The sequence below is a fragment of the Aegilops tauschii genome, chromosome 3 (genome assembly GCF_002575655.3).
Source record: "Aegilops tauschii subsp. strangulata cultivar AL8/78 chromosome 3, Aet v6.0, whole genome shotgun sequence".
In the NCBI taxonomy this organism is placed as follows: domain Eukaryota; kingdom Viridiplantae; phylum Streptophyta; class Magnoliopsida; order Poales; family Poaceae; genus Aegilops; species Aegilops tauschii.
Window position 1 is genome coordinate 584,824,522 of NC_053037.3, and position 22,230 is coordinate 584,846,751.

Genomic DNA, 22,230 nt, shown 5'->3' on the forward strand with positions numbered 1-22,230 from the left:
ACCAAGAGGCCAAGGGTGTATTTGGTTTATGCCTCAGATGAAAACATAGCTAGTGGAAATTATGGTTGAGGTTTTGGTTGCACGTAAGTTGGAACATTCGCCAGGAAAACAAGCCAGAGTTTGACAAAACAAGTATTTATATATGCAAGAAATTGTCAACCATCCTCCAAACAAAAACAGATTATATGGATATGGTCAAAGCAACAAATTTGGTGTGGTATACTTTTGTCAAAATGCAAACATACCCCAAGACTCTTCAAAGCTGTTCATCTTGTCAACGGCAGCAAGTGCTCGTCAGGCAAAACTGAAGGAGTACGATCTTAATTGTTTCTAAATCTCACAATGTCACATTGGTTGGAGTTTGGGAATAAAATCTAATAGCTAACTCGAACGACATAGATATTGCCTCAACACGAATACATGCATTTGAAAACAAAATTTGGTGCACAGAAGATTCAGATTTTTCCCAAAAGAGCATGCAGTTTGCTGAACATCAGATGTTAAATCACCTAGGAAACCTACATGAGAGTACTAGTTTGGTGAACAGAAAAACAGAGCTACCAATCCAGCAACTGCAACATTCAAGTTTCAAGCTGACATGACCAGAAACTGCTTTGCGATCCCACACCCTGTTATCAGGACAAAATTCCACCTTCTAGCGCCTAGTTAGTCAACTCCATGATGGCGCTGACAATGTCGCCATCCACAGCCTTGAGCACCTTCACAGCCCTGGATCTCGACACCGAGGTCTGCATCATCACGAGCTCGACGTCCTTCTGATCAACGTCAGTGTCGTCGACCTCCTCATCATCCTGGGCTGTTGCCACGGATGGCTCGTCCTTCGAGATCACACTGCGCGGGCCTGGCGCCTTGAACTGTTTTGCCGCTTGTGTCGGCAGCTGAGTGCTCGGGTCCTCGACCTTGAGCTCCCCGAACATGACATAGGTGTCTGACTGCGAGCTCTTGAACACATCTGGCTTGGAGAGGACATACATAACCTGCAATTATGTGGAGAAGTTAAGACAATGCAACAACCACCAGCATATAATTATGCCACAGCGAACAACGGCCTGAAGTGGTCAAGATGCTCACGGTCTTGCTCTTCTTGATAGTTACACGGCTCACACCAGTTACAGCCTTCATGCCAAGCTTCTCCATGGCTTTCCTGCTCTTCTTCTCACTCCTACTCTGCCTATATCTTCCACCAGCATCACCTCCTAGTCCCAGAAATCAGATATATTGTCAGATTTTCTAAATTTTGCATAAGACTAGAATTCTACAACTAGACATAGTTCACTCCATGAATTATTATCTGTAACCACTGGAAATGGCAAGTGTAACATTCAAACAACACATCCCTTTTCTCAAGCAAGACCGAACAGAAACTGTGACTGCGTCAAGTCTCCTTGGTATCAAGTATCATATTTTTTTTTAAATGAACAAGATATCCCTTTTGTTTTGCCTCTTAGGTAAGGTACAAAGGATTAGCTACTAGTATAATGGTAATTCCAGCATCACGTCATATTAAATGCATTGAAATGGTTCACCTAGCAGGACTATAATAGCAAAAGCAAGAGTTTGCATTCAGGATTTGCTCCGATCAAACTAAATGCTACGTACAGATGAAGATTCATGCATATCTTAATGCAGATTAATATTAATACAACGTGCCACCTCAGTACATAGGTGAATATTATATACAAATGGCAGGCAGTACTCAAGGAAAATATAAACTGTGTAGAGAGAGTGCTGAATAGTACAGGAATAAGTGAATATGATAGAGTCCAAAAAAATAAGAATAAAAACCACAAAGGCATAGCAATGGTATGGAAAGAACAGAATATTAGAGGGTACAAACTGGCTAATGTCTAATTGGCAAATAAAAAACAGGTCAAAGTGAACCAAAAGAGGTCAATACGGATAAGTAAAGTTTAATTTAAAATTTTGGTATGGTCAATAACTTCCGAAGTTTAAATTTATGTTAGAACTAGGCAGCATTACAATAAGAAATAGGCTTATCCGTAGCTAAGTGGCTACTTGAAGTCTTGAACTGAACAAAAGTAACCACAGAATTACAACATACCCTCAACATCATCGTCATCTTTTTCATCCTCATCCTCGGTATCATCTTCATCGTCGTCGTCATCATCCTCAAGGATAGGCTCATCTTCCTTAGAGTATGCATTAAAAGATCATATTACTTGACTGTTGTAAGCAGTAAACACTAAACAGCACTCACTCGGAACAGGGGACGTGCAAAGTAATAAAAAACAGAGTTATCCATAAGCAGAAATGAAAAACAGGTAAACAGTCTACGAACAATTTTATCATCCCAGCAAGAAGATGTGAGTACATACTAAGTAGCATCAGCAGAAGATCAAAGGAAATGAGAGTCCAAAAGCAGAAAGAAGAAGAGTGTGTAAATAACAAGGAACTGTCGTCTGGGTTGACAACAGAAAGCTATGCTCACACATCTCCATTGTTGCTACAGAAAGTATGCCGTACAGCATATAAGCATAAGCACAAGATAGTTAGGTTACTAACAGACTTCCAAAGCTAATTTAAACAAACAAGGCCACATTTTTACTATAGAAATCACCAAAGGTGAATGATTTCTCTATGCTCCCTTAAAATTCCCTTCAGATTTTGTATCCATAATACACGACAGTAGCATTTCAATATGCAACAAAAGGGAACCACAATCTGTATATAATAAGGAACAGCTGACAAACAAGTCACCAAACCACAAGGCCTATTACAACAAATTTAGGTACACAAAGACCAGAGGACAGTATTAGCAACCTCTGAAATTGAACTCCTAGCTGGACAAGCAGGCATGATCCGCGCACAGGCATGAATAGGCAAAAATAGGCGCGCCCTCAGCTACCTTGGTGGAGATTCACAGACGCTAGGTCTGGGCTGGGCCCCATGAAAAAAATGCAGGATAAGCGCAGAAGGTTGTCGACCTAGGCGACATCGACGGACAAGATCTAGCGCCTAACACTGGTACAGCAACGAAGCACGCCGATCTAGAGACCCGAACGAGCAAGAGAGGCGAAGAATTTTGTTTCAGTTGAACAGGGCACCAAATCGGAGAGGGGGGAGGGGTCGGAATGGAGGATCACCTCGATGTCGTGCTCCTCGAGATCGGCGCGGAGCAGCTCGGCGACCGTCATGGTGATGGGGCGAGGCCGGGTGCGCCGGTAAGGGCTTGCCGGAGGCCGGAGGGGAAAGTAAAACCCTAGCTAAACAAGGAGGGATTTGGGAAGAGCCGGAGAGGAGGAAATGGGTCGGGAGGAGACGCGCTTGACTCGTGTCGTCGTGTGGGGTTTTTGTGGACTTGGGTCGGTGGGCTGTGCCCTTTGGGCCGGGGCATCCACGGTTCAGTTTATCTTGGATGGGCTCCTAAAGAGCTTCTTTTCACTATTGTTTTTTGCAATTAAAGACTCGGACTTGAAAATGTTTGAGCCGTTATATCATGGGAATGTAGTCCAGTTAGCAATTACGCACGTGAAGAATTATGGAATGGAGGGGGTACTTTTTATACTGTTTTATTTTTCCTAAATGCTGGAAAATGCAGTTGTACTTTTCATCCGAACTGAGCTCACGCATGTCAACGGTTCGATGCATTCATGTGCTGATGCATGTGGTTATTTAACACAACAAATGGTGGTAGTGTGGGGTACTGTGTCCGCCTGCATGTTGATACCCAGCGTATGTGCCCATGCATATGCTAACGTCATCAATATTCCATTTGGGTTCCTCGTGACAAGCTCTTCAAAACTAGATCCCCTGTGAATATGTTTTGATGATTTTTTTTCCAGAAGCAATTTTAATACTAGATGAGGCAACTTTAATGCTAAGCAAGAGCAACTTTGCTGCTAGATGAATTGCATTGTGTGTATTACTGAATTTGCACAGTAGCCTCCTACTTAATTGTGTGAAGTGGTGTACTAGGTGGTTACCATGGTTACCAAGTTGCATACATCAGAAACCAAGTTGTAGCTAGCTTAGTTGATCATATCATACTATGAAAGTTGATTACCGGAGATTAAAAAATTATCTAACATGGCTTCTAAGTTGTCTACCTTATTAGAAACCAAGTTGCCTGCATCGTTAGAGAGTTGCCTATGAGTGATCCTCAGTTGCCTACAATACTATGGAGGTTGTTCATCAAGGGACCTAAGTTGTTTATTATGATTCAAGATTTCGAACTATCTTGGGATGAATGGTCCGAGAGCCTTATCTTTTCCATTTCTAGGTGAGTATGCCCGCCAACGCTACTTAGCATGCGCGCGCGGGTGTTGGCTAGCTAGATAGCGTCGAGATCTTCAAAATTAAACCCCACATAGATATGTATCGATGATTTTTTTTTTCAAAAGCAACTTTGATGCTATATGAGGCAACTTTAGTGCTAAGCTAAAGCAATCTCACTCCATTAAAAGTAACTTATTAGCAACAATAAGAAACTAACTAGTAATAGTGAAGTACTTCGAAATAGAGACAGAAAACATCACATCACCTTCATAAGAATTTTCCTTCTACTAGAGGCAACTTTAGTGCTAAAAATACGCAACTGCACTACATTGCGTGTCTTACTTAATTTTGTTTAACATTCTCGTCACTTCCTCACCGTTAATTCTAAGTTGTCTATTTGGTTCGTGCTTGTATGTCGTTGTTTCTAAATTGCCTATATGTATGAAGTCATCTACCGTTGATGCTCTATCACTAGTAGGAAAAGGGGCTTTTACCCCGGTTCATAAGGGCCTTTAGTCCCGGTTCAGGAACCGGGACTAAAGGGTCGTTACTAATGCCCTAGCCCTTTAGTCCCGGTTCTTACACGAACCGGGACTAAAGGCCGTCCACGTGGCCGGTGCGGGGAGCCCAGGCAGGAGGGCCTTTGGTCCCGGTTGGTGCCACCAACCGGGACCAATAGGCATCCACGCGTCAGCACCTGGCAGGAGCTGAGGTTTTTGTTTTTTTGAAAGGGGGGGGGGGGGTTTGGGGGTTTTGGGGGGTTAATTTAGGTTGTTATTAGGTAGCTATTAGAGAGAAGTGTCCTCTCTTATATCTCCGTGCTTGGTTTACCAACGCTACGTACTGCTATGCCTAAACATGGCTTAGATTGAAGTGAAGGCAACATGTGATGCATGTCGAAAGCAATACTAATCCGGACTTGATCAAGTTTGGATTGTACTACTTTCGACACGCACCACATGCATGTTGCCTTCACTTCAATCCAATCCATATTCATTTCACCCGCTGATATATAATAACTCTTCATGCACGCATCATGCATCATCATATATAATAACAAGTCCTACTAATCATCATCATACAACTTCTACTCGTTATTAATAACAAGTCATACGATCATCATCCTCACAGTCATCGAACCAACCCTACTTAATTGTTCTTAGCATATGATCATCAGTATTAGGTAGGACCGAAATACCCTCTTTAAGGTAAAATAGCATAAAACAATATAGACCCTGTCTCTCCATTATGGAGAATGGAGATCATCCTGTCTCCAATTCTTGCGCCTCGCTTCCTTTTGCTTCCAAGAAGCTCCTTGCGACTGTCCATACATTTTTTCCATTCTTTGATTTGCATGTCTCCACTTCTTTTAGAAATCCGGTATGGACAGTTGAGATTCGTAGGATGACCTGGTTGTATATTCAAAACATCAAGCCTACCATTCTGATACATCAAATGAGGCACACAATCCTCTGGGATTATCTGTTGAAAAATATAGTAATAACTTCATAGTTAGCAATGATAATGCACTAGTTTTAGAACTATGCAAAATATGCACGGATGTCGTAATAGTAAGAAATCTTACAAGGGTATCTCCATAGTAGTTACCGTAGTTCAACACGTGCACTAGTGGCACGTATGGAGGACCATAATGATGAGGAGTTTGATTGTAGATATTGTAATTCTCAATATCAGTACAAAATCCGACCAGATGAGTTTTCTCCTTATAAGTTAACTCAGAGCCATCGGTGTAGTAGGTTCTGTCTACCATGTTCCGCACATTGTTTGAACAATCAAAATAAGCTGTCAATGAAAATAAGCTGTCAACTATTTTGAAATGAACAATATAAATTAGCTAATAACTATGTTTGAGAAACTCACATAGCGGTAGAATTGGAGGCGTATCAACAAGGACCCAAATGTCCATATTGTCTTGCTCGATGTCAGGATCACCAAGATCCATGGTGACAAGCATACCCTCATCAAAACCATACATCTTGTAAAATGCTTCCCAATTTTTGCAACCAAAATGGGTTACGCTCTCAGAATTATACAGCTTTATTTCAAAATCTATATCATGATGGGTCCTTAGGTGAATTTTTTTTGTTTCCATACTTTCATGGTCTTTAAAACCCATCCTCTTCAAGACGTAGCGTCTTGCATGGCATGGGATAAGCTAGCCGAATTGTAAAAGATGAAAAGTACACGTTGAAATAGTTGAAGTCGTGCTTAATTACGAAAAAATAACACTTGTCGTCGTTGCGTACCGTTTCAACATCGAACGTCTCCTCCAGCTTAATACTGAAGCGCCGATCTTCGTCCAGGTGAGGCCTGTCGCACTGACCTCGGTCGTCGTGGCACCAGTCGCACTCCCCCGGGTGACTTTCGTCGTCCGAGTACGACATTTCCTATGTTCATATATAATTCAAATATTAAACATCTACAATTAAATATATGTACTAAAAAACCTAAGTTAGATCATTATTATTCATCACGGGTTGACTATCGGTTTGTCGAGTCTTTTCTTGAAAACTCTCAGCTCACGTGGTGTATACATCCGACCGTTGGTGATGGTCGCTCCTCCCTTTGTCCCCGTGTGCATTACACCAAAATGTCTAGCTAGCACACGGGAACAAAGGAGAAGCGACCCCCACGACAACAGTCGGGATTCTTCGTCCTCTCATATATATATGGTGGAACTCTCCCTCACTGATTCCTCTCTGACATTTGCGACCGTCGGTGATGGTAGCTCCTCCTTTCGTTCTCGAGTGCATTACACCAAATTGTCTAGCACACGGGAACGAAGGAGAAGCTACCCCCACGACAACAGTCGGGATTCTTCGTCCTCTCATATATGGTGGAGACTCGACAGACTTACAGTCAACCCGAAATATCGTTTAATTATCTTTCTAAAAGAGGATTTGGCTGGTCTCACCTCGATGTCGGAGGGGGCGGTGACGGGGACGACGGCGGGGATGATGGAGGGGCCGGGGGGGCTCCTAGATTTCTGCGAAAACAAAAACCCTATAAGCTATCAACTAATCATAGTGCTCTCCAATTTTAGCATTCAAAGTAGGATCGGAGTAGTTTTCCACTTTGAGAATTCAATAAGCAAAATCAAATCACAAAATAAAGTAGTATTCAAATTAGGATGCATTCAATTATAAGCAAAACTACATCATCTCCATGCGTCCGTACATCGCCGAATATTATCACTAATACACCTCGAATACTATCATACATATAGCATCGCTAGTACAGCTAGAACAGTAGCGCCCGACGGGTATCGGCGCGGGCGGTGGACACCCAAAGGGACGGAACCATCACAGGATCATAGCTCCAGTGAGATCCCTGAAGAACCTGCCAGGTATTGTCGAACCTGCCCTCCAACGCAACCATGTAGCGACGGACGTGCTGGTCCTCCTCGCTGACACGGTGACGTACGACCTCCGCGGTGTTCGGAAGCCTCGGCACCGTCACTGGCCCACGCGAGCGCCACCAAACAAGGATCGGGTCAACGACGGGCTGGTTCCTCACCAACCTACGCCCACCGGAAGGTAGCACCTCCCAAAACCAGCCCGGCGGAGCCCAGTCCCGGACATGGCCCCTCTGATCAAGCCGGCCTCCTCCGCCGAGTCGACGACGAGGATGCGGGATAGGCATCGTCAACGTCGATGCGGGAATAATTGCTTTAACTAAAAAAACAAACTAGTTCTATTAATTTCCTTATTATAAATAGAATAAAGTAGTACTTACTACAAATAAACTAGCTAGTTTAACTAGTTCTATTATTTTTCTAACTAATTCTATTAAACACTTTCTAAGTAGTACTTACTAAAAGTTATCGGGGAGGGGGGTACATATATCGACAACGACATACCCGATAAAAAATAAGAAGAGGAAGAAGACGAAAAAAAAGAGGAGAAGAAGAAAGGAATAGAGGAGGAGATCGAAGAAAAAAAAGAAAAAAAGAGGAGAAGAAGAAGGAATAGAGGAGAAGAAGAAGAAATAGAATAATATATTATTCTATTTCTTCTTCTTCTCCTCTATTTCTTCTTCTTCTACTCTTTTTTTTCTTCTTTTTCATCTTCTTATTTATTTCTCCTCTACTTCCTCTCCTCTTCTTCTTATTCTTCTTCTTCTTCTCCTTCTTCCTCTTCTTATTTTCCTTTTTTCTCTCCTTCTTTTTCTTCTAAATATGAACATACATAAATGACTTCTAAATATGAAAAATCTAAACTACATATCTAAATTAATACATCTAAATTACAACAACTAAATTAACTACACATCCAAATTAATACAACTAAATTACAAATCTAAATTAAACTACGCTACAGTACTATAGCTAGGGGCGCGGCGGCAGCGGCGGCGGCCATTACAGGGAGGAGGAGGAGGGGATCGGGGCGGCGCTCACAGGGTGGCGGAGGGCGACGGCGACGGCGGCGGGCCGGGGGCGGAGGGCGGCGACGGTGACGTATACGGGGCGACGGCTCGGGGGCGCGCGGCGGAGGCCGACGGTGACGGCGCGGGGGGGGGGGGGGGGGCGAAGGACGACGGCGACGGGCGATGGCGTGGGCTCGGGGGCACGGGCGACGGCGACGACGACGGGGCAGCCTGGCGGCGTAGATCGAGCTCGCCGCGTCGTCGGGCGGGGGGACACTGGCGATGGAAATCAGAAAATTTCCAAAGTGCTACTTATATAGCAAAGGCTTTGGTCCCGGTTGGTGGCTCCAACCGGAACCAATACCCACCCTTTGGTCCCGGTTGGTGCCACCAACCGGGACTAAAGGCCTCTTTTCACCAGCGCAAAGGGCGGGAAGCAGAGGGCTTTGGTCCCGGTTGGTGGCACCAACCGGGACCAAAGGGGAGCATTGGTTCCGGTTGGAGCCACCAACCGGGACTAATGTGCTGGCGCGGTGCGGTGGGAAGTTTAGTCCCACCTCGCTAGCTGAGAGAGCTCAGCACCTGTTTATAAGCTGCGCTGCAGCTCAGGTGCTGAGCTCCTCTCTAATATGCAGGCATTATACATGCCTACCTTTGTCATTGCCATGTTGGGCCTATTGGGCCTGCGGGCCTGCATCCTGGCCCATGTGCAGATGGGTTTCTAGTCGTATGCAGGGTGTGTGGCCCATTAGGCGGCATTTTTTTATTTTTTTCCAGTATTTTTTTGTTTTTTGAATTATTTATTTTCTTTTGTTTTTGCTTTATTTTTTTATTCTTTTTGCTTTTAGCTCAGAATAATTATAAACTTTCTGTTAATCCATTAGTTTCCAAATTTGAATAGTTTAAATTTCATCGGGAAACTCGTGTGTTACAAAGGGATTTCATTTTCTAAACCTAATTTGAACTCCTGACTTTTTGTGTGTTCAAAATGCACCATTCAAAGCCACATCATCAGTTTTCAATCCTTTCTGACTTCATTTGTTATTTTTCATGCATTTACTAATTATTTTGAGCTATAAGACCCTAAAATTGAAAAGCATTTCAAATGAACTCTGAAAAGGTTGAAAGTTGGCATGATATCATCATTTCATCCACAAAGCATGTGCAAGAAAGTTGAGAGGGTTACGGCAAAAACTGGATGCACTTCGTGTACAAAACGGACAATCTCTTTCAAAGTATCAGGATTTCATACGGAAACTCGTCTGTTACAAAGGGATTTCATTTTTTAAAACTTATTTGAACTCCTGACTTTTTGTGTGTTCAAAATGCACCATTCAAAGACACATCATTATTTTTCAATCCTTTTGACTTCATTTGTTATTTCTCATGCATTTACTAATTATTTTGAGCTATAAGACCCTAACATTATAAAAGCATTTCAAATGAACTCTGAAAAGGTTGAAAGTTGGCATGATATCATCATTTCATCCACATAGCATGTGCAAGAAAGTTGAGAGGGTTACGGCAAAAACTGGATGCACTTCGTGTACAAAACGGACAATCTCTTTCAAAGTATCAGGATTTCATCCGAAAACTCGTGTGTTACAAAGGGATTTCATTTTTTAAACCTTATTTGAACTCCTGACTTTTTGTGTGTTCAAAATGCACCATTCAAAGCCACATCATCATTTTTCAATCCTTTCTGACTTCATTTGTTATTTTTCATGCATTTACTAATTATTTTGAGCTATAAGACCCTAAAATTGAAAAGCATTTCAAATGAACTCTGAAAAGGTTGAAAGTTGGCATGATATCATCATTTCATCCACATAGCATGTGCAAGAAAGTTGAGAGGGTTACGGCAAAAACTGGATGCACTTCGTGTACAAAACGGACAATCTCTTTCAAAGTATCAGGATTTCATACGGAAACTCGTCTGTTACAAAGGGATTTCATTTTTTAAAACTTATTTGAACTCCTGACTTTTTGTGTGTTCAAAATGCACCATTCAAAGCCACATCATCATTTTTCAATCCTTTCTGACTTCATTTGTTATTTTTCATGCATTTACTAATTATTTTGAGCTATAAGACCCTAAAATTGAAAAGCATTTCAAATGAACTCTGAAAAGGTTGAAAGTTGGCATGATATCATCATTTCATCCACATAGCATGTGCAAGAAAGTTGAGAGTGTTACGACAAAAACTGGATGCACTTCGTGTACAAAACGGACAATCTCTTTCAAAGTATCAGGATTTCATCCGGAAACTCGTCTGTTACAAAGGGATTTCATTTTTTAAAACTTATTTGAACTCCTGACTTTTTGTGTGTTCATAATGCACCATTCAAAGCCACATCATCATTTGTCAATCCTTTTTGACTTCATTTGTTATTTTTCATGCATTTACTAATTATTTTGAGCTATAAGACCCTAAAATTGAAAAGCATTTCAAATGAACTCTGAAAAGGTTTTCTTTCTACTTACAACAAAAAACTTATTTATTTTATTTCTAATTACTTATGTCTTTTACTTTAATTATTTTATTTTTATTTATTTTACTGCTGCTATTTTTATTTATTTTACTTGCAGCTATTTTTACTTAATTAATTAAGGTTTATTTATTGTAGTTACTATAGTTTATTTTATTAAGGTTTATTTAGTTTTATTTATTTTATTAAGGTTTATTTATTTTATAAATATAAAAAATGAACATAGATGCACTTATAGAGAAAATTCAACCTAAATTCATACTAAATTTATATGAAATTTACTATGAATTTAAGTCAAATTTACTGTATAAGGGCATCTATTTTCACTTTAATAGAAGCTCAACAAGGCATAGAGGGACGGGCTTATAAACTGGTGTGAGCGCCCTTCGGTTGGCGAGGTGGGACTAATCACTGGCCGCAACTAGGACCAGCCCTTTAGTCCCGGTTTGTGGTATGAACCGGGACTAAAGGGTGGTGGGCCAGGAGCGTGGCCCATTGGTCCCGGTTTGTACCACCAACCGGGACCAAAGGGTCCATACGAACCGGGACCAATGCCCACGATGCCCCGGCCGGCCCCCTGGGCTCACGAACCGGGACCAATGCTCACATTAGTCCCGGTTCGTGACTGAACCGGGGCTAATGTGAAAACTGCCCTGTGATCTAAGCCCTGTTTTCTACTAGTGTATTGTCTGCTATTGCTACCTATAATAGGTAACTTGGTGGTGAATCTAGGCAATTATTGATAAACAACTTTACAATATTGTAGGCAACTATTTTTTTTTTGCAAAGTTAGGCAACTTAGCAGCAATGGTAGGCGACTAATTGACAGTAGAATGCACCTAGGCATTAATGGTAGGAAGTTTCATAGCATTTATGGGCAATTGAGCATCAACTGTAGGAAACTAACCATCAACAGTAGGCAACCGAGTATTCATGATATGCAAGTTGGGATAATGTTAACAAAATTTCATAGGTACATATAGTGCAGTGAAATTGCTTGTATGTAGCACTAAAGGTGCCTTATGTTTTGTGCGAATTTTCTTATATTTACAGAAACCAACCTAATAGATAGTACTAGTAGGCCAAAAAGAAGTTGCTTCTCTATAGCACTAATAGTTGCCTCCATCGCACCCAAAGTTGTCCTCGAAAATAGTTTGACAAAACCAAACCATCTATTTCTATCTATCTATCTATCTATACCTCTATACCTATACTAATTAGAGACTCCCAAAAAATTACCATGTTAATTAGATTTTACGAGCCATTTGTCTGGTGGGACCGAATTATTATGGTGTAGATTCAATCATGGAATCCTCAACCCAAAAAGACTCTTTTCAAACCAAAGAAAAAAAATGAATGCCAAGAGATCCTAAATCTATTGGTTAAGATCTACTCCCTCCGTTCCTAAATATAAGTCATTATAGAGATTTCACTATAAACCACATACGGATGTATATAGATGCATTTTATGTTTAGATTCATTCATTTTGCTCCGTATGTAGTCCACCTAGTGAAATCTCTATAAAGACTTATATTTAGGAACGGAGGGAGTAATAAAATAGCTAACCATCTCTCATACGATTTGATTGTGTAAAAGAAGGCCCAATACAGCCGGCACATGTACGTGACTCAACCTATACATAATTACTCCATGCGTTCTATTCCTCCATCTATCTATACCAATCTATACTATCAGAGTCCTTAAAAAAACCTATACTATCAGAGACTATTAGGGTGTAGATTAGCCCAAAGAAAATAAAAAATATAAACCATTGATTTAACCAATTTATAATCGCTGAGATTAAATAAAGAGTCCATCCCATATACACCCCATCTCATGCAAGTCATGTACGGCTCATCCTATTTTTACCGGGGTACAGTTTACAACTTAGAGGGACATATTCATCAAACGAACCCAGAAAAACAAGGTGTCAATAGGATTTTGCAGGAACCGTGGCATGGTCAGATGGGCACCAAGCGTCCAATGGTATATTAACAAGCCAAAACTTTGATTGAGATTCTGGTTGTGCATAAGTTGGAGCATTCGTAAGAAAAATAATCACGGTACCAAGAAGTTGACAACCGTCCAAACAGAAACATATTTTTTGGTCATAACAAAAACATTTTTTTTCTCATAGCAACAAACTTGGTACGGTACACTCTGGTCACTGATCCAAGCATACGCCGAGACTCTTCGAAGGTGGTCAGTCGGCTGCAACAAATGCTTGTTTTGATCCATGTGGCAAAACAAACTGAAAAGTCATGTCAAAACTCCCACAAAGTCAGAATGCCTAGTTGGGAATAACATTCGAAGCCTTGCTAGAAAAACGTATTGTCTCAAACACGATGACATCATTTGAAAACTAAATGGTGCACAAAAGACTTAGATTTGCCCATAAGAGCATGTAGTTTGCTAATCCTCAGATGTTAAAACGCCTATACGAAACCTACACACCAGTATTAGTTTCAATAGAGATGTAGAAAATCCAATTCTGCAACTACAACATTCAAGATGACATAACTAAAAGTCTGCTTCGCGATCCAAGACTATACTTACCGGGGAGACAATTCCACCTTCGACAACTAGTCAACTCAATGGTGGTGCTCACAATGTCGCCGTCCGCAGCCTTGATCCCCTTCACACGGCCTTGATCTCAGTACGGAGGCCTGCGTCGGCACGAGCTCGAAGTCCTTCTTGTCAACAAGTGTCATCGACCTCCTCGTCGTCCTGGGCTCCTACCACGGACGGCTTGCCCTTTGATATGATGTTGCTTGGGCCTGGTGCCTTGAACTACATGTCTAGGTCTGGGTGCTAAGGTTCTCGATCTTGGCCTCCTCGAACATTTTTTTTTCATAAAGGGCATTTTATCATCTCAATATGTAGCATCAAGCCCATATACGCATCAAGAGTAGTATCCGGCCTCTGCATAATTAGGATGCACACAATTAAACATCAACAATCTAAAAAAGCAAGGGAAAAACTGGACAATTCGACAATAGTAGAGTCATGTAGACCAACACTATGGCTATGTCGAAAGGGATGGTGGACTGATCCGGAGACTATGCTGCCGCCCATGTTGGTTAAAAATCTCCGTACCCATTTGCTCCAACCGCGTACACAACGTCTTGAAAAGCGGTTGGTACTCTGCATGTTGTAGCATAGACCACGTATGAAGCAAGCACGTACAACAGAAAATAACCTGCAGAGGAGAAGCATTTTTGTCATCAAAAACCAAATCATTTCTACATACCATAACTACCATTGTAAGTCATACACTCCCACCCGTATTAGTGTTTTGAATGTATTTGAAATATTATCCAATCAATGACCAAAAATATTGGCAACACTTGTGGGCGGATACAAATATGAAGCTATTGGGATGACCACCACATAGAGCGCGCAAACTTGCATTGAAAAAAGAGGTGCTTGGTTGTCCCGTCATGAGTATAGAAACAACACTTGTTACTTCCTGGCCAGTCGCGTCGTGTGAGGTTGTTTTTGGTTAGTACAACTTCCCTACAAAGATGCCACATGAAGATTTTAACTTTTAGTGGAATCTCCGCCTTTCAAATTTTCTTGTTATTACTCGTTGTTACATCAAAATGTGTGAGTGCACGATACATAGAGTCTACAGTAAAAGGCCCCGATGTAGTGAGGTTCTAGTGAAACATATCTTGGCCTTGTGTCAGGTTAATCAAATCCAAATGGAATAGCAGATTATGCCATGACATTAGTCGAATGCCAATTAAATCCCGCCCGAACAAAATATTCGGCGTTGATGAGCTGAGCATCTGCACAATAGTATTATTCTTATCATGAGCAATATTGTACAAGGATAAATATTGTTCTCAGAGACTGGCTTTGCCTAACCAGATGTCTTTCCAGAAACGAATCTATGACCCGTACTTTACCATGAATGACCCAAAGCAAAAGAGATGTTTCTTCACCGTCATTAGGCCAGCCCAAAAGTGCGAGTCCCTAGGTTTCAAATATGCCTGAGACACAGGCTTTTGGCCTAGATACTTGTTGTGGAGCATGGTTTGTCAAATACCATCCTCAGTAAAAAGTTTGGACAACCATTTACTAAGTAGGGCTTCATTCTTGACCTGCGGGTCATGAATTTCCAGGCCACCTTGGTCTTCCGGCCTACAAACCATGCTCCATTTGGCCAGCCTGTATTTTTTTGTTTCATCATCTCCTTGCCAAAGTACGTCGATCTAAACTATTTCAGTCTTTGTAGGACATCTTTTAGAAGTTGGAAGAAAAAAAGCATATAGAGAAACACAACGTAGATTTCTAATTGCGAGCTCTACAAGACGTGTAGGTTGAAGAGGACAAACGTAACCTGCAATTGAGTGAAGTTAAGAAAATGCAACAAGTCAACAACCACCAACGTATAATTACGCTACAGGGAACAACGGCGTGAAGTGGTTAAGATGCCCATGGTCTTGCTCTTCTTGGTAGCTACACCCTACAGGGCTCACACGAAGACCATCAGTGAGCTGGCTAAGGAGGCCAGTTGTACATGCCGTCAGAATGATGTTGTCGACACAGAGCAGCAAGTAGGCCGTGTCAGAGCCCTGATGATAGACGAAGAGCGACGCGTCTGAGCGGGTGGAACGGAACCCAAGCTGGTGTAGAAACGCCGCGATGTGCTCGTACCAAGCGCGCGGAGCCTGCTTGAGTCCGTAGAAGGACCGCGAAAGCAGGCACACGTGGTCGGGAAGCGCCGGGTGAACAAACCCGGTGGGCTGCTGGCAGAACACCTGCTCCTCGAGGTGACCGTGGAGGAAGCGTTGGAGACGTCCATCTGGTGCACCGGCCAAGCACGGGAGACCGCAAGGTGGAGAACCGTGCGTATCGTGCTGGGCTTGACGACCGGAGCGAAGGTGTCGGTGAAGTCGATGCCAGCATGCTGTCGGAAGCCACGAATGACCCAACACGCTTTATAGCGATCAAGGGTACCATCAGGACGGAGCTTGTGTTCAAAGACCCACTTCCCGGTAATCACGGTGGCGTGCCGGGGACGGGGAACAAGCTGCCACGTTCGGTTGCGCAACAGGGCGTCAAACTCCTCTTGCATCGCAGCCATCCAGAGCGGGTCACGAAGAGCGGCTCGAACGGAGGACGACAACGGCGACGGCTCAAAGGTGGATGCCGGATGGACGTAGTCATCCGAGGCATAGCGCGAGCTCGGGCCAAAAACGCCCGTATAGGCACGGGTGACCGGACCAGCCACAGGTGCCGGGGGGCCACGGGCGCCGAGGGGGCCGGGGGGGGGGGGGGGCGGGAGCCAACGTCGGGGGCGCCGGCGACGCGGCTGTAGGAGGCGCCGCATGCGGGGGGCGCGCCTCAAAGCCAGGGGGTGGGCCAAGAGAGGCGCGCGAGCGCCCTGGGAGAGGCGTCGAGGAGCCCGCGTCACCGATGGCGGGAGGAACAGCCGGTTATACCTGGTGAAATGGAAACACATGCTCATCAAAGTAAACGTGCCGGGAAGTGAACACACAGTGAGAGACGGGATCGTAGCACCGATATCCCTTGGAGTTGGAGGGGTAGCCGATGAAGATGCAAGCTACAGAACGGGGTGCGAGTTTGTCAGGAGCGGAGTCGGCAGTGCTAGGATAGCAAAGGCACCCGAAAATACGCAAGCCATCATAAGATGGGGGTGTACCAAAGAGAAGATGGTGAGGTGCATAGTTGCACCGTGGGCGGCAAGGGCGAAGGTTAAGGAGAAGAGAAGCAGTGGCGAGTGCGTCCGGCCAGAAACGAGGCGACACATTAGCATGGAATAGGAGCGTGCGAACGCAGTCGTTCAGAGTGCGAAGGACGCGTTCGGCTCGACGGTTCTGCTGGGAAGTATACGGGCATGTGAGATGAAAAACTGTGCCGTGGTGTGACAGAAAAGTGCGGAAAGCAAGGTTGTCGTAATCTTTTCCATTGTCAGTCTAAAGAGCATGGATGGGACGCCCAAACTGTGTGTTGACATAGGAGTAAAAAGCCGTCAAAGTGGAGAGTGCATCTGACTTTTTGCGCAAAGGAAAAGTCCACACATAATGAGAATAATCATCAAGGGTAACCAGATAATATAAATAGCCCGAATTACTAGGAACCAGAGAGGTCCACACATCGCTATGAATCAACTGAAAAGGAAAAGAAGCTATGGTGGTGGAGTTATTAAATGGGAGGCGAACATGTTTGCCGACACGACACGCGTGACAGGTGATCCTCTATCTTATGACAACTGAAATTGAAACTCCTAAGAATATGACAAAGTGTGACGGGGTTGGGATGACCCAAACGAGCGTGCCAGAGATCGACGCCGGCGGAGAGAGCAACCGTTGCGGTGGTGGAGGTGGACGGCGAATGCACCGGATAGAGCTCGTCGAGGCTGTCACATCGGTGAAGTACCGTCCTGGTTCGAGCGTTCTTGACACAAAACCCAAGCTCGTCAAATTCAACAGCAATAGAATTTTCACGAGTTAAACGACGAACGGAAACAAGGTTCTTAATTATTTGAGGTGACACAAGTATGTTAGACAAAGTAATAGGCATGGAATTAGAAGGAAAAGAAATGTGCCTGACATGTGTGATAGGGAGTGTGGAACCATCGCCGACAATGATGCGGCCGTTGGTGGTGATGGGAGTGAAGGAGGCAAGATTACCAGGATGAACAAACATGTGAGCCGTAGCCCCGGTGTCCATGTACCAATCATCACCTCTGGTGTAGTTGTTTGGCATAGGAGCAGCATGCAGCCCGGTGAGGAGCACCGGGTCCTAGGTTGCCGGCGGCAGGGCCGGCGAGGGGGACGGAGACGCCATGGGGAGGCGCGGAAAGACCTGCTGGCCCGCTGACAACACCCACCAGTACCCGGGAGACCCGTACGTGGATGCGGGCGGAGCCCCGTATGCCCCGTACGTGGGAACGGGCGCGTCGTACGCCCCAGCCGACAGCAAGGGGTCGACGGGCAGAGTCCTGTACGATGGGAAGGGGGGAGCCGCGCCGGAGGGCGCCGGCGGCGGGGCGACGATGGACTGGCTGGGGGGCGCCGGCGGTGGGCTGTCGACGTACGCCAGTGGGGGCAGCGGGGCCGAGCCGTGCGGCAAGTCGGGGCGGGCGGGCGGGGCGACGCTGGACGCGCCGTAGGTGGTGGCCGCCCCGTACGGCGGCGGGGACGACGGAGCCGGCAGGACGGCAGAGGCGGCGGCGGACGGGCCGGGTGACGCCATGCAGCAACGGGCGATGGAGCTGGACGAGCGATGCGGGTGGTGCGGAAGCGGCAAGCGACGCAGCTGGCGAGGCGATTGGTGTCGGGCGATGCGCGAGCGGACGAGGCGGGCTAGCGGGGCGAGCGACGCGGCTTGCGGGCAGATGCGACCGAGCGTCTAGCGGACAAGCGAGTTAGCGAGTAAGCGGCGCGGGCAGGGAGATGTCGGCGACGCGGCTTGCGGGCTGGGGTAGCGTGGTCAGGGAGAGGTGGCGGGCGACGCGGCTGGCGGGCGGGGGTAGCACGCGCGACGCGGCTTGCGGGTTTGTTGCAGCGCTGGTCGGATGTGGGCGAGGCTGGCGAGTGGGCTGGCGGCGCTAGTCAGGTGAGGCGGGCAACACTGGGTAGCGCGCGCGGCAGGCGAGCGGATCAGGCGAGGCGGGCGGCGCCGGGTAGCGCGCGCGGCAGAAGAGTTAGGCGGGGCGTGCGGCGCGGCTGAGAGGAGCGGCAGCCGGCGCGGAAGACGCGTGGGCGGCGGCGTAGGGGAGGTGAACAACGGCGGCGGCGGCAGCAACGGAAGGCTAGGGTTAGAACATCTGATGGAAGAGACTAGGCGGCACATTATACGTCAACACTCCTCACCTATGGCTCCCTCAGGCCTAAATGTGGACAGAAAGTGGGCTGCAATTTAATTGCGCCAGCCGGGTCTTGAACTCGAGACCTCTTGGCTCTGATACCATGTATGTTATTGGAATTGCACGATGTATTGCTCATGTGCAAAGGCACGTATATATGATTTACAAGAGGTGGGCCATGACCTCAACTATACAAGAAACTTGAAAGTGGGCCCAATACACAGATATGCACAACACATATACTCAACAAAATATACAGTGTTGTATTTACTAACCACATGAGAGAACTTTTGCTGCGTTTCTCAGTTTTTAAAAAAGAGGTCCTGGCCTCTTATTTCTAAAATAGCAAAAATACCACAGTTTTGTGCATACTAGGTTTATAATACTGCCAATTTAACTAGAGCCAAACACTTCAAAGTATTTGAAACCATAGTTTTCCAAAATACTGTGGTATTCTTGAAATACTTTGCAACCAAACCCACCCTTAGTTCCTTTTATAATGAAAAATTCAGCATCACTTCATACTAAATGCATTAAAATGGTTCACCTACCAAGCTTGACCAAGATCACAGTAAAGAAACCAAGATGTAGATTCAAATTTGCTCCTATCGAAACTTGATAACCAAGATGCTACAACTGAACAATTACACATATGTGAATGCACATTGAAATTTTATACAAGCTGCCACCTCAATACAGAGGTCAATATTATACAAATTGCAGTGAATACAAAAAAAATCTATAAACCATGTAGATGAGCAGTGTTGAATACTTCAGCAATAAATTAAAATGAGACAGATCCAAAATTTTGAGAATGTAAACCACAAGACATAATAATGTCACGGAAATAACAGAGTATTAGGGAGTAGTACCAACTGGTACATGTCTATTATTCAAATAAACTCAGGTCAAAGTAACAAAAGTAAACCAAAATAGGTAAAACAAAGTATCTATCAATTGAAGATCAGGTCAGACAATTATTTCTTAACTATAAAACGCCTAAATTTAACTAAAAATATATATAATCAATTGCTTTAGCAGTTGAATAAGCAGCGCTTGATTTGGAAACCTGGTATAGGCAAATAATTTGAAATATTACAATAAGAAATATGCTTGTGTGTAAATAAAGCAGTTACACTCAGTTTTCATTGTCATCATCATCATCATCCACTTCCCTCCTTCCTCCCTCGCTGCCACTGACATACGCCGGCGAGGAAAGCCTAGCTGGTTTCTGTGGGGTCAGTGCCTCGTTTCCCCTCTGGCCACCCTTCAGTAGCTGACGTGGGGCAGCTCGGGCACGCGGAGGCGTTGTGTGTGTGCGGGGCATAGCGGCACGGCGGCGGGCATCTGGGGCGTCATGGTAGCGTTGCGGCAGTGTGGTGGCCTGTGCTTGCGCCGGTTGCCTAGCAACTACGGGCCGACATCTTCAGGTGGGTCAGTGCCTGGTCAGATCTGATGCGCTATCTCGATGGGCGGCATGGGTTGGGGGCAGCGGCCCGACATGGCTGCTACTCCGGCCGTGGGTAGTGGCGGGTATGTGTGGTGTGGCCCTGGGCGCGGTGGCTGCCCTTCTGCATGGCGGCACCATGGTAGCTTGGCGTGCCCGACTGTGGTGGCTGCTGGCATCTTCGGCGTCGGCTTGTTTGTAGGCGGCCCATTTCGACATCCGTGTCCTCTCCCCATGATATGTGTGATGTTGTCAGGATAGGGCTGGTCCTCTCCCGGTCTTCTTCCATTGTTGAGGGATGATTCCGTCATCGAGTGGGCTGTAGAGTCATCCTTGCCTCCCGTCTGGTGGTGGCATACCACCGGGGACCTCGCCCATTGTCCGAGAGGTGCTGGGATGGGCGGCAGCGGTCAGATCTAGCTGTCCTAGGTGGGTCTCGACACTCGGGACTGTCTAGGGGTGGGAAAGCAGGGGCCTTTCTGCTCGTCTCTTTGGTCATCGCAGCTATGTGTCTCCAGTGTGGTGGTGTCGGGGTATCGGCCTTGGAGGTGGGAGCCACGATGCTTGTGGACAGGGCTCGCAACTCAGGTGGTGTACCGGCTGCCATTGCCATGCCAGCGGCAAGGTAGTCAGTGTACGACCAGTCGGTGGTGGTGGTGCCGTGAGCCGTGGCTCTGTGCCCTCCTTCTCAATGCTGAAGAGGACTTGCCGGGGTGAAAATCCACACTGGCCTTGCCCAGGTCGACGGTGAAAACTCCTATGGGTGTCGTCTCCTTCTTGAAGGCGTCTTCACGGTTCCTCTTCATCCCGGGGGAAACCCTGATCCCTGGACTGCGCGGTCGTGTATTCTTCCTGAAAGCGCCGCCTTGGAGCACCCGGTTCGGTGTGCACGGCTTCTGTTCGTGGTGACCGGTTCACGGTGGAGGGCCTTGTCTTCCGACCTATTGTTTGCTTGTAGTAGTTGGGGCTTTGTATCTGTTCTTGTCACCTTCTAGCTTGAGTGTGTGTGTTGTGTTGCTGTGTGGGGCGTGTGGAGCTGTATGCTGCTCCTGATTGTTTTATATATAAAACGGGGCGCGGGCCTGTTTCATCTATTAGATAACCATGTTGACATGGTTTTTGACCAAAATAAAATAGAGTGCAAATAGTGTATCAAAAGTAAGATAAATGCAAATGGCAAAAATCCATTTAATAATGAAAGGAAACAATTTAAAAATAGTCGATCGTTCAAAGCAATGGCTGATGAAAATTATATATATTGTTGATTTTACGGACATTGAAAAGAGCCAACAGTTATAAAATATGATGAAACAAATAAATGCTCGTCAAGTTCTGTCCTAAAGAAAATACACAGGACACATGGCTCACCTACATATATGCCGTCACCGGCGGAATTCTATTTTCACATGAATTTAAATTGTCATAGACAGTGTTGATATTGCTAAAATACAGAATCACAAAGTAAAAGTGGACATTATTCCAGCACTGTTAATGAAATGTCACATGCCCCATATGAAAGGAAAATATCCCACGTGACAACATATTAAAAAAATGTGTCAAACTGTTACTGAAATATTCGCGTACAATTTTGATTGAAAGAATATCTTCTCATGTATCTGTCTAGTGTGACATTAAGAAAATTAGCCTTAAGTTAATTAGGCCTAGCGCCCACATTCAAAAAGGGTACATACATGTGCATGCGCAGTCCCATCCATCAACGTTGCACGCATACAAGTGAATTGGTTTTTGCCCAAACTCCACACGTTGACTAGAACTTGGCTTAAGCCCACACCGATTAATTAGAAGTGG

The 22,230-nt window shown here is 45.1% G+C and overlaps 1 protein-coding gene across 1 annotated transcript; it reads right to left on the reverse strand.

Moving 5' to 3' along the window:
* Nucleotides 1-402: 402 nt before the first annotated feature.
* Nucleotides 403-3,322, reverse strand: LOC109760528 (nascent polypeptide-associated complex subunit alpha-like protein 1). The gene is made up of 4 exons (XM_020319340.4): nt 3,126-3,322; nt 2,084-2,171; nt 1,093-1,217; nt 403-998 (listed from the first exon to the last, which is right to left on the reverse strand). Exons 1-4 carry the CDS (start codon nt 3,174-3,176, stop codon nt 663-665), a joined length of 600 nt encoding a protein of 199 aa, XP_020174929.1. The 5' UTR covers nt 3,177-3,322; the 3' UTR covers nt 403-662.
* Between the last annotated feature and the right edge of the window lie 18,908 nt (nt 3,323-22,230).